At 53.6% G+C, this 12,090-nt stretch overlaps 2 protein-coding genes across 2 annotated transcripts in view; one reads left to right on the top strand and one right to left on the bottom strand.

Annotated features, from left to right (window-relative positions):
- Positions 1 to 984: 984 nt before the first annotated feature.
- CUEDC2 (CUE domain containing 2) lies at positions 985 to 8,636 on the top strand. The gene is given in 7 exon segments (XM_015412195.1): positions 985 to 1,086; positions 1,088 to 1,122; positions 1,866 to 1,910; positions 3,197 to 3,257; positions 3,571 to 3,640; positions 6,989 to 7,236; positions 8,027 to 8,636. Coding segments are annotated over 7 exon segments (708 nt in total). The 3' UTR covers positions 8,174 to 8,636.
- A 410-nt stretch (positions 8,637 to 9,046) lies between these two features.
- The window catches only part of FBXL15 (F-box and leucine-rich repeat protein 15), a gene marked incomplete at its 5' end in the record, with an annotated part of 6,340 nt that continues 3,296 nt past the window's right edge, over positions 9,047 to 12,090 (bottom strand). Inside the window, 2 exons of the mRNA XM_015412194.1 lie at positions 9,047 to 9,305; positions 12,019 to 12,090. Of these exons, the coding sequence (XP_015267680.1) occupies positions 9,116 to 9,305; positions 12,019 to 12,090 (262 nt within the window). The remainder of the gene's footprint in view (positions 9,306 to 12,018) is intronic.

Genomic DNA, 12,090 nt, shown 5'->3' with positions numbered 1-12,090 from the left:
TTGTCAGATGGTTATAAGTGTCATTAATGGTCACTTCAAACTGAATTAATTTGCTGTTAATTACTGTGAGTGACTGTGACAGAAAAGAAAAACATTGATCAGTATTAAATAGCTGATTGGCGAAGGGAGCCCGCAGCGAGCGCATTAGCGGCTCATTAGCTGCAGGGCTTCCCGGTCCCTGTCGGAAGAGGCCGCCTTTGCTTCCAGCTGCGGCTTCTCTGATGGCTGGAGACTTCGGGTTCTTTAAGTGAAAGGAAGATGATTGAACAGATATAAAAATGACAAACTCAATCAAGAAACCATCCATCCTGGATTTATATATTTCAAACCAAAGCAAAAAATGTTTCCTGTTCCAAATCTGTAAGTGCGGACGTGTGTGCACACGAGAGAGAGAGAGAGAGAGGACGTCAGGCTGTTTCCAACTTAATGGTGACCCTGTGATTTAATGACCTCCAAAATATTTTATTGTTAACAGTCTTACTCAGTTCTTGCAAACTGAAGGCTGCAGCTTCCTTTATGGAATCAATCCATCTCATGTTGAGTCTCTCACTGTTTCCCGTTGCCTTCAGCCTTTCCTAGTATTACTGTCTATTACAGTGGGTCTGGTCTTCTCATGATGTGACCAAAGTTTAGTCATTCTAGCTTCTAGAGAGAATTCAGACTTAATTTTGGTCTAGAACCCACTTATGTGTCTTTTTGGTGGTCTACAGTATCCATAAAACTGTCCTCCAACACCACATTTCAAATGAAGGCTATTTTAAAAATCTTGTCTATGTCTTGTATCGACTCTCTATCCTGCTTTTTTTTAACCAAAGAATTAGTTTGCGCAAGCAAGTCAACTCCCACCGTTTTTTTTGAAACCACCGTTCACCTCTGAAGAGGTGCTGTGGATCCTTCCCCCACAGAACACAGGGCAGAGGAGAAAAGCCGGTGCTGCTGGTCTCATTCCCTCCCTCTCTGCTCCCTGCGTTCCCAGGGAGATGGATGACCGTGTTCTTCTCTTCTATGACAAGCGTTCTGGAAGACCTGGGATGCCCCGAGTCAGCCGAAGAGAACTTTGACATGGAGGCCTTTGTCGAAATGATGGGAGGCCTACGTCCCGGGCTTTGCAGACATCAACAGGTGGGTGTTCAAAGATGGGCTCCCACCTGGTGCTGGACCAAAGATCTCATTCTGTGTTGGGGGGTCTCACTGTGCTGTGGTGCACATCTTTCAGAATCCAGACGCTTTAGCCACCTTACGGCAAAGCTTGGTCCCTCCCCACCCCCCCGCCACCCCAGGGAGATGTGGGCATGTTAAACGGTAGGCACGGTGTCCCTGGAAAAGGTCTTCTTCCTGTGCGTCCTCTTTCTCCTTGGTCATTAGATCAGGTTTCTTAGCCAGCGGATGACTCAGAGTTCAGTTCATAACGCCAGCATGGTCTGTAGCTAGAAGCTCCACAAATGTTGCAGGAGTCAGACTGGGGGTCCGGGAGGCCCCGGTTCAGGCCCCCTCTCCACTGGGGAAGCCTGCTGGGTGACCCCCGGGCACAGACAGGGTCCTTGTGAGGGTCAAGTGGAGGAGAGGAGGAGGTCAGCCGCCCTGGGCCCCCCGTGGGGAGGAAGGTGGGGTAGAAACGAAGGACGTGAATAAAACAGTGCATTTACTCCAAAGGCCCCCCCCTCCACCTGCTTCCATTGCCCTGGACTGCTTGGTTCCTAGGAAAGGTCAGATTTTGGAGCGCCTGGGGATCACTAAGAGGACATTCCTGGTTCTCGCCTCTTCCTGACGCACTCCCAGGCACTATAGCGGGAGGGGGCCCAGCCTGCCACAAACACACCCAAAGTTGGTCTCGTGCTCCAAGCAAACCATTCTTTTCCTTCTAGTGGGGAAGTTTGCGAAATGATGTTTTCCCTCTCAGGAAGACTCTTGTGAAGCTTGCAGCAAGCGTAAGTCCTACGGTGAGTACTCGGGCACAAGACACGATTGGCTGACTGTGAAGGCCGCTATGCAAAGTGCCCGTCTCTCCTCTTCTGGTGGGCAGAGGGGAAGCCAAACGCCAGGATGCTCCGGGAGGCCGATGGCCAAGAGGTCGGCTGTTGCAGCAGCCCAAATAAAGGGAAGTACATGGGGAGGCCCTGCAAGAGCCGTCATTGTGGCGGCTTCTGTGCTAGTTATCATTCTTATCTCCGTGGCCAGTGAATGCCACGATTTAATGACTTGTTGAGTGAAAACGTACTGCCTTTTGCCCATCCCGCATCTGCTGCCCTTAGTATTATGAGAGAGGGAGACTAGAAGGTCAGCTTCCAGTGCCATCTTAAGCCACCCTTCTTTGTTCAGCCCACCTCAACCTGGAGTGGGCCGCATGTCCTCTCAGAACTTGGAAGGACAGCAAGAAGTGGGGAATGTGAACTGCACTCGGGCTAGACTGGCTAGTTGTCATTCTTACCTCCGTGGACAGTGAATGCCACGATTTAATGACTTGTTGAGTGAAAACGTACTGCCTTTTGTCCATCCCGCACCTACTGCCCTTCGGGAGCTCCCACGTTCTAGTATTATGAGAGAGGGAGACTAGAAGGTCGGCTTCCAGTGCCATCTTAAGCCACCCTCTTTGTTCAGCCCACCTCAATCTGGAGTGGGCCGCATGTCCTTTCAGAACTTGGGAGGACAGCAAGAAGTGAGGAATGTGAACTGCACTAGGGCTAGACTGAACTCAGCCACACGCCTTCTTGGGCCTCAACTCCCACTAGAAACAGAAGTTTGAGTCAAGGGGATTGGAAGGCCATTTACTCAAAGGCTGGCCAAGTAGCTCACTGCAGTAAGTATTCCAGTGAGATTTTGAAACTGGATGCAAGGCAATTAAATGTGAGTACAGAGGAGCCAAGAAGCTGCAGAAGGCGGAGTCATCGCACGCCCCTCTGCACACCCAAGCCCCTGATGAGGAAGGCCTCGGCCCTCAGAAATGGGCAGTTGGGTCCTGTAAACCTCCCTGCCACTAAATTGGGTCCTACAACTCCATTGTGCTGGGTCTTCCTTTCCCCTCCTTGACGTGTCATTCAAAAACAAAACTCCATTTGAGGGCAAGGGGAATCGTTCTGGCAATTCACCCTGCCCAGTGGTTATTGGGGTCTTCTGCATTGTTCTTTTATCACTCAGGCTGATAAAGAATTGAGCTTGGCCCGAGGGGACCTGGGTCTGAGTTACATCTCTCTGACAGGCTTCTTGAGCTGACCTGCGCCAAGGCCCTGGCCGCTGAAGCTCCGCTCGCCACCCTTATAGTAGGAATACCACCGAAGAGAAGCTGCCAGTGGCGGAGCCACTAAATTGGGTCCTACAACTCCATTGTGCTGAACCCTCCTTGACGTGTTATTCAAAAACAAAACTCCATTTGAGGGCAAGGGGAATCGTTCTGGCAATTCACCCTGCCCAGTGGTTATTGGGGTCTTCTGCATTGTTCTTTTATCACTCAGGCTGATAAAGAATTGAGCTTGGCCCGAGGGGACCTGGGTCGGAGTTACATCTCTCTGACAGGCTTCTTGAGCTGACCTGCGCCAAGGCCCTGGCCGCTGAAGCTCCGCTTGCCACCTTTAGAGGAGGAATACCACTGCAGGGAAGCTGCTGCTGGTGGCGGAGAGAGTTGTCAAGGCACAGCTGACTCACGGCAACCCCTTATGGGGCTTTCAGGGCAAGAGATGAACAGAGCCGCCATGGCCTCTGCCTCTGTGGACTGACCGTGGACTCCCTTGGTGGCCTCCTGTCCACATACTGACAGCTTAGATGGGGCCAGCCGGGGGCCTCCAGGCCAGTAATCCCCCGTGGTGGGGTGCCCATGGGTGCCGTGGCCTGCACTGGCATGCTCCCTGCTGCTTTCCCCAATCGGCGCCAAGGCCCTGGCCGCTGAAGCTCCGCTTGCCACCTTTAGAGGAGGAATACCACTGCAGGGAAGCTGCTGCTGGTGGCGGAGAGAGTTGTCAAGGCACAGCTGACTCACGGCAACCCCTTATGGGGCTTTCAGGGCAAGAGATGAACAGAGCCGCCATGGCCTCTGCCTCTGTGGACTGACCGTGGACTCCCTTGGTGGCCTCCTGTCCACATACTGACAGCTTAGATGGGGCCAGCCGGGGGCCTCCAGGCCAGTAATCCCCCGTGGTGGGGTGCCCATGGGTGCCGTGGCCTGCACTGGCGTGCTCTCTGCTGCTTTCCCAAATCGCAGCAAATCCTGGCTTTCCTCAGAGGAGCCCAAGAGGCCCAGCTGCCTCCCGCGGTCCAGGGAGCCGGGGGGCTCATGCCGACTCAGCTAAGAAAGGGGGAGAGAGAATGGGCCTCCCCACCCGCTTCCCTTTCTCCTGGCATGGCCAAGTTAACCCTCTTCCCCAAGTGGTGCTGAGTGAGCAGTTGCACCACCACGGATACAGGGGTGTGTTTTGTATCTTTTAAGAAACCACTTCTCGGAACCCTGCGCAGAACAGGAGCTGTGAAGCAGACTGCCACTAAGGAAGATACGACAGACTGTCGTGTCCACCAGTAGGGGGAGCCCCAGCACAGGTAGGGGCTTGTAGGCAATGGTTTCTCTGGCCACCTCCTGATGATAGAGTTCTTTGTGGAATTCTCCTGGCCCCTCTGCCATGACGTCATAGCTGATTGCACACCTGAGTTGGGGGGGAGGCACATAAATGAATATTTGTTTCTCATTCCATGACTGGGGAAATTGAGGTTTTCCCTATGGTAGCACATAGCTGTCCAAATTGAATAAGGACAAGCAGTGTGCTGGCATCCTGGCACAGGGTAGGGTGAAAGCCCCATCCTAGGATGAAGACGGGGACGAGATATAAACTTGGGTGCTTTGGAGGTTTGGGGCCCCCTCCCCCCCAAAAAAGAATGTGATTTAACTGCATCTTACACTTGGGAAGACTTTGTGTTGTCCCTTTGGAGGATTCATACTTGGGGACTGATAACGCTGACAGATTAACTGGGGCCGCTTTGGTCACAGTTTGAGAAAGAACGGTGTTGATCATTGGATTAGCTGTTAGGGAGCCAGTTTGCCAAGGGCCCAGACATGTACTTTATGCGCACCCTTGGGCAAAGGAGCCCCCCCACTGCCACTGGGCACGTGGCCTTTGATGTGCCCTTGTGCTTGAGGAGGGGCCATGGGGGGCGGGGTGGATCCCACGAGCAGCAAGGCAAGCTTGTCCTGTAGCCCTGGGCTCCGGCAGGTGCACAAACACCACGCACCTCTCGGCCTTCTGTCAGCTGACTCTTTAGCGGAGGGATCAAGTGGGGCACGTGGCCTTTGATGTGCCCTTGTGCCTGAGGAGGTGCCACGGGGGGCGGGGTGGGTCCCACGAGCAGCAAGGCGCAAGCTTGTCCTGCAGCCCTGGGCTCCGGCAGGTGCACAAAGACCACGCACCTCTCGGCCTTCTGTCAGCCGACTCTTTAGCGGAGGGATCAAGCAAATGCGTCATCAGAGATTATGACTAAAAATTACAGGTAATTAATGACTCTACTGGGGGTTAAATTGATCCCCATGCTTACTGAGGTCATATAAAAATTTTTGATTACAAAAATACCTTGAATTGGGCTGAATCTGGTTTTAAAATGTCTGGGTTTTATCGTACGACTCCCTTCTGTCAGGTCCAGTGGAGAAAAACAAAATCATTCTGTTCAAGGATAAAGTAAAAATTTTGACTTTTTAAAGGCTTGAGGCCATGCGAGTAAATTTGAGGCAAAAGATATTTAAGAAATGAAAATGTTAAAAAAATTGGGGTACCACAGGACTCAAGAACGTGCTTTCAGACCAACAGAACTGGCTCAAGAGAAGAGGAACGAAAGGCAGTGAGCCACTAGGCGGTCTGAACGGGAACCTTCCCCCCCCCCGGCCTCGACATGCAGGTGGGACTGGGGGGATGCTGGCATTGGGGGAGGGGGTTGTTGATGCTCTTGGTGTGCTGGAATGGGACCGGCTCACACAGCGGCTCAGGTGGTCGAAGGGAACCATCTCGTGGTCCCGTGTATTTTCTTTATGGAACTGTATTAGCTTAAAGAGGATTCAAGGGGACTTTTTAAAGGCTTGAGGCCATGTGAGTGAATTTGAGGCAAAAGATGTTTGACTAAGAGGCAGAAAATATTTCAACAAAAGAAAACCAGGTGACTTGGCATTCCATCTCCGCTTCCCCGTCTTGTAAAATGAGAGAAAAATCACTCCCTCACAGTTTTGCTCGGAAGAAGGATTTTAAACTGATAAGGAAAAAATGGGAGAACATCACCCTTCAGGCCTCCCCATACTTGAGTCTGCACATGCCCACATGGCTGGCCCACTGGGAAGGGGCAAGGGAGGTCACGGAGGCCAGGGGCCCTTAGGAGGGCATGTCCCGAACTTAGAGAGCAGGGGGGAGGGGGGGGGGATAGGTTGACAGCCTAATGCCAGTGTCCGAAAGGCAGGAGGCTTTTCCACCGTCTCAACTGGTGTTTGCTTGTAGTGCGCATTCAGAAGCCTTTGGGGGTGTGCGAGACCCTTCTACTTAAACCTGAAGCAAAGATGAAGGACAGAATTCTCGTTTGTGGCATTTGAGTTCTGTATTTCTCACCACAGATGCAGAAGTTGAAATACAGGCAGCCAGCCTCAAGTCTCGGCCAGGGTGTAAAAGCACAACTCAACATTTCCTGTTTGATTTTTTCCAAAAATAACAGATTTGAACTCACTGTTGGCTCCAGTCACCCGTCTGGTCTTCGTTTCCCCCCCACTCACGCCCTGGAGAGAGAAGCGGGGGGGGGCCTCCTGGGAGGTGGAGGCACAGAGCGACCTGCCCACAGTCCCTAGTGGGGCGGCACAGACACCGAGGAGGTCTCCTCTGGCGAAGACTTCTCAAGCACAACAGTTTTGGCGAGCAACACTGCCTCCTGCCAAAGAGGGTCAAACGTGGAATTTTAGAGACCAGCTTTAAATGGGAAGGCCCCCACACTTCTGCCACAGGCAGGGGGTGGCCCAGGGACCTCTCTTCTGACAAGTGAGGAGGGAAAGGCGCACTCTCCCCCCACACACACACATGTGCCAAAGCCTGGCACCTGCATGCTCCGTGCAGGGAGAAACTAGGAGATTCTCAGCAGCAAGGGGCCAGCCCTTCCCTGGAAAGCCCCCCCCCCCAAACCAGGAATGCTTGCAGAAACTCAAGAGGCAATTTTGCTCTGTATTGTTGCAGGTACATGATGGTGGGTAGGGAAGAGGATCAGAAGACGCACGAGCCAGCCCCGCCAAAGGGGGTGAGTGGCACAAGCCCATCACGCCCAGGCCAGGGGAGGGGGACCGAGCACCATCCTCCAAACCCTTCTTGGCAGCAGTCAGGGAGTGCCTGAAGAGGACCTGGCCCCCCAGAAGGGAAGAGCAGCCTAACCGGCTGCCATCGGGGGTGTACAAAGTCCCGTGGCGGGGTGCCCGTATGGCTGGCTGGCCTTGCACAGCTCTGCCTTTGCCTTCCTGGCAGAAGGCAGAGCCCCAGGTGACAGAGGTGACTTCTCCAGGACTGGCAGCAGGTGCCGGTTTGCGTGGGCGTTTCTGTTCTGCACACAGGCTGCATTTTGCCAAGAGAGCGTGCCCGCCATCAGCGAGTCGGCCCCAGCTCACCACTCGCTAGAGACATGGCCACCGGCAGAGGGACTCCGGCGACACACACACTCTCTCAACGGCTGCGTGTCACAAAATGCAAAGTTCTGAGCAGGCCTCTCTCTCCAGGCGGCCTCCACTCAGGACAGGTAAAGCCACCGTGTGCCCCTCCGCCTTCTCAGGGACGGGATCGTTCCATCGGAGTCCACTCTGAGATGGCAGCAGAATTGCCCGGCAGAATTGCCACACCTCAACCTAACACCCAGGAAGCCATACAGAGATGCAGCAGCCAGCCTCCAGTGGGTGTACTGCTGCACGGGGCCTTTGACCTCTGGCAGCACACAGTCCAAGAACGACGCGTGCCAGGAGGAATCCTGCCAGCCGCCCGTGGGGAGTGAGGGCCCAGGCACCCAGCTACGGCAGCCTCGGTTCCCCTTCTCTCCTCTCCAGGCTCCCAAGAAGTTGATTCGCTGCATTGATAACCAGGTAGTAAGCACCAAAGGGGAGCGATACAAGGACATCCGGAAGCCAGAGAGTGAAGAGAGGAGGAGAACATACCTCCACCTCAAGCTGGCCAGGAAACATAAATTCCACTGACTGACCCGTTCCCGTGCTCCTCCCCGACAACGGCCATCCCCTCCTGCAGTCACTCCTGAACAAGGGCTGGGACTCCTCCTGCATCCTGACCCGAGGCTCCTCCTGCCACCCCGGAAGCCGACAGTCTGCACTTGGTCGCAGGACACGCTCCGGGGCACCCAGGAGACGCTGCTGCTCCTCTGGGGCTCATCTTCCTTGCTTACGGGGAGCTAAGGGACTGGGGGGTCTTCTGCTCTTCTATATCAGAAGCCTTATAAGAAACCTGCATAATGTAGAGTCACATTCACCTAGTAGAAAGCAAAAGCTAACCGCTACGACTGCACCAGGGAAGCATACTTTCCTCTGGAGCAAAGTACCGTGCAACCTCTGAACACACATCTAGTAATTTCACTCACACACACACCCATTCCTACCAGCAGATTCAGGAAAGGTCTGCACGGGGAAATGCACACACACACACGCACATCCCTCCCTCCAGAAACCCCACGACCAAAAGCCACGCAGACGAAGGGTGCTGCCTTTTCCTTTGAGAGCAAGGCAGCAGGGAGAGAGTGGAGGGGGGGGGGCTATATCCCACTCAGCCTTCCCTCCCAGGAAGCACGGGGGGGGGGAGGTGCTCCTGTTGCCTGCTGGCCACTCTCTCACCTCTCACCACCGAGCTGTGCTTAGTAGTTGCCCCAAAGCCATCACCTATGACTGGTGGAGTTCCAGAAGAGAAAGGACTTGGTAAATGGGCTCAGCAGCCCTTTGGCTGCTTCTTGCCACCCTCATCGCACCGGGAAGACCAGAGTCTGCATACAATAAGTGAGCTGGCTGAGATGCAGATGGGCTTGCTTTTCTGACCCCCCCCCCAACACGTGCACACACTGCACACCCACACAGGCCCAACGTGCCCCACACCTCCCCACCCCTTCGCCTTCTCAGCAGCAGCGGTTTCCTCCGCTAGATCTGAAGGTTGATGAATGGGGCGTAGCCCACCACGCCCTGCAGGAGAACCACAGCCAGCTGCATCGGAGGCTCCACGTCCAGCTCCACCCCCCGGCTGCGCAGGACGCTCAGGCTGGACTCCACCACGTCGTGACAGTGCTTCACCTTCAAGGCACGCAGCTTGGGACAGTATTCCGCCAGGGTCCTACCAAAGAAGGTGGAAAGAATCAAGGTCAGTTTCCCAAACAGCCCTGCAGCACCTTGCCCAGGAGAACAGACAAGCAGCAAAGAGCAGCAAAAATAGGACTTCCCCACTTAAGATGGGCGTGGATGGGCAGCGTCGTGACAAGCAGCCGCTTCTAAGGGGCCCAACTGCAGTTGACGTCATCCAGGTCCAAATGCCTTATTCCGTGGGCGGCAGAGGGGCTGACACTGTGCAATCGGCCTCAAGTCCCAGTGAGAAAGGCAGACTATGAAGAGCGTGAATAAATAAATCCTGGAAGCCAGCAGCATTGCCGTGGCCCCTGTTCCCCATGGGAAAGGGGGCGGGGCAGAGAAGGACTGGAGTGCGGCAGAGGGTCTTTCCCCGGAAGTGTCACCGCAGCACCTTTCCTTCCAGGACTTGGCTCCCCATCACTCCTCCCTCGCCCCTGAGCCCCGAAATGCTGAAACGGCTTCCCGGCCTGTCACTCGGACTCTGGCTCAGGAGTGTCCTCCAGCAATCTAGGCAGGTGAAAACGCCAGCCAGGCCTACAGAACGCTCCCCCGGATCAGCTAGAAAATCCCTGGAGACTTCAGGGTGGAGCCGGGGAGGGCAGGCTAGACGGCCAGAGAGTCTATTTTCCAGAGCGGCTGTTTCCTGGGGGCGGGAGGGGGCCCCCCCCAATCTTCGTCATCCGGAGGGCAGCTGGAAAGGTAGCAGCCCTGCATGTATCCCTGGGTTTTGCACTGGTCCCCTCAGAAGCCCAACCAGAGTAAAGCCAGCAATAAAAGCAGGCGCTCAGCAGTGTTCCCTCTAAGCTGAGTCAGTGTGAGATAGCTCACAGTTTTTTACCCTCCGGCTCACACGTTTTTGTCAGCGCTCAGGAAGGATGGCTCCAGAGCAAACCAATTTACGCAGTCGCCAAATCGTTTTGGTCACAACTTTCATTCCAGTGGCTCGCGAAGTAGAATTTTTGCTGACAAGACTCCACGGCTTAGAGGGCGCGCATTGGTGCCCGTGGTCATGCAGAACAGGCAGGATCGACATCCAAACACACAGAATTCACAAAGGCGCGGGGGGGGGGGGGGGAGGGATCGCTGGCACATTCGAAAGACACCTCGGGCATGCTGCTGCTGAACTGCTGCCCCAAGCACAGTCTTTTCCTCTGTTTTGACGTTTCGCCTGTCCACCCTCAAAGGATCACACTTGAGCACAAGGCCACACTGACCATGCCTACAGCCAAGCCAGGCAGCTGGAGGGGACCCAACAACTCCTCCTCGGGCCTTCCCTTTCGAGGGCTTCCTCAGAAGCCAGCTTTCAGAGGTCTAACATCCCAGCCTTCTTGACAGCAGGGGAAGCGTAAGAAAGCGAGAGCAATTCCTGTTTACTGCCCAAGCCACTCAGGGACGGGGGACGGCCTCCAGGGGTCAGGAGAGCGCCGTCTTCCTTCCCCTTCCTCCAGTAGTCCTCACACCCTCCTGCCTGCCTGTGGACTCCTTCTGTTCTACCTGGAGCCACAGGGAGCCTCTCCCCCGCCCCCATTGCACTAGCGCAGTCAGAGCACAGCAGACACACCTGCAAAGCAGACATAGACATAGAGGGGGGCCTCCGCACGACATGCCCCCAAGACTATGGGCCCAGATTTCTTTTGTATTATTTAAAGTCGTTCCCATTGTATATTAATATATCCACTCTTCTTTCTCTTCATATTCTGTTGTCGCTGGCTCTTAAGTTTAAAGTATTCTACCAGAAAATATGGGTCAGCGGTCTCCTGTCATTGTCTAAAGACATTGCGTAATTGGGTTTTTAAGTATCTACTGGCATGGGTATCCCATTGGACTCTCTGTTTATACTCCCCTTTATGGGCACTTTTCAGATGATTAAACGCAGAGTCCTCGATATTGAAACACAGAGGCTTCACACGGCTTAGCCAACAAATCTTGTTCCCCCCTGGACTTTGAGATGCTCCTTACGGTAGGCCGAATGGCCCCATATCTATCTGGTATACAAGCACCGCAACAGTTTAGAGCCTTTTCTCTAGCAAGATTCAATGTATTCAAATCAATTCATCTGCATGGGAGATATAACGACATCGTATATGTGGATAGACTTTGCCGCTGCAACTCTGGATGCATTGAAACTGTTTCACATATTTGTCTGCATTGTCAATTTTATGTGGATTTACATTTTAGATATTTAAATCCTATCTTAGCCAACATGACAAACCTTCCTGATGCTTTAAAAGTGCACCGTCTTCTAAATGATTCTGTTCTGGAAATATCAATTAAAGTAGCTGTGTTTTTACAATCAGCAATAAAGCTATGTCAAGAAAACTACCAATGAGTAATTGTTTTATGCAACACTATGCAATATTATGCAGTTGGCAAAATGCTAGGCTCTATATGTATGGCTATGTATGGTTTTATGTGTATTTCTTTTTTTATAGTTATCCTCTTTTAAGGTATTTTTATGCGAATAAAGGTTAACTGAACTGAACTGAACACCTGCAAAGCGGGGGGCTGAGAGAGATCAGTACACACCACCCAGCACGAAATGTAGTCTTGCTTGGGGCAAACATCTCAGGAGATGCACTTGGCACTGTTGGCAAGCGTGTGGGGGGGGGGCTACAAGAAAATGAGCACTCGGGAGCTGCCTGCCCTGTTGCAGCCCACGCCCGGCAGTCAGGTCCACCAGCCGAGCTCCAGCTCCAGCTTACCTGATGGCGTCGTTCTTGACCCTCAGGCAGCCCGTGAGGTCCAGGTCCTCCAGCTCAGGACAACCTTTGGCG

The sequence above is a fragment of the Gekko japonicus genome, unplaced genomic scaffold, assembly GCF_001447785.1.
Source record: "Gekko japonicus isolate JY-2015 unplaced genomic scaffold, Gekko_japonicus_V1.1 scaffold2413, whole genome shotgun sequence".
NCBI classification, from domain to species: domain Eukaryota; kingdom Metazoa; phylum Chordata; class Lepidosauria; order Squamata; family Gekkonidae; genus Gekko; species Gekko japonicus.
This window is presented reverse-complemented; position numbering and strand designations above follow the sequence as displayed.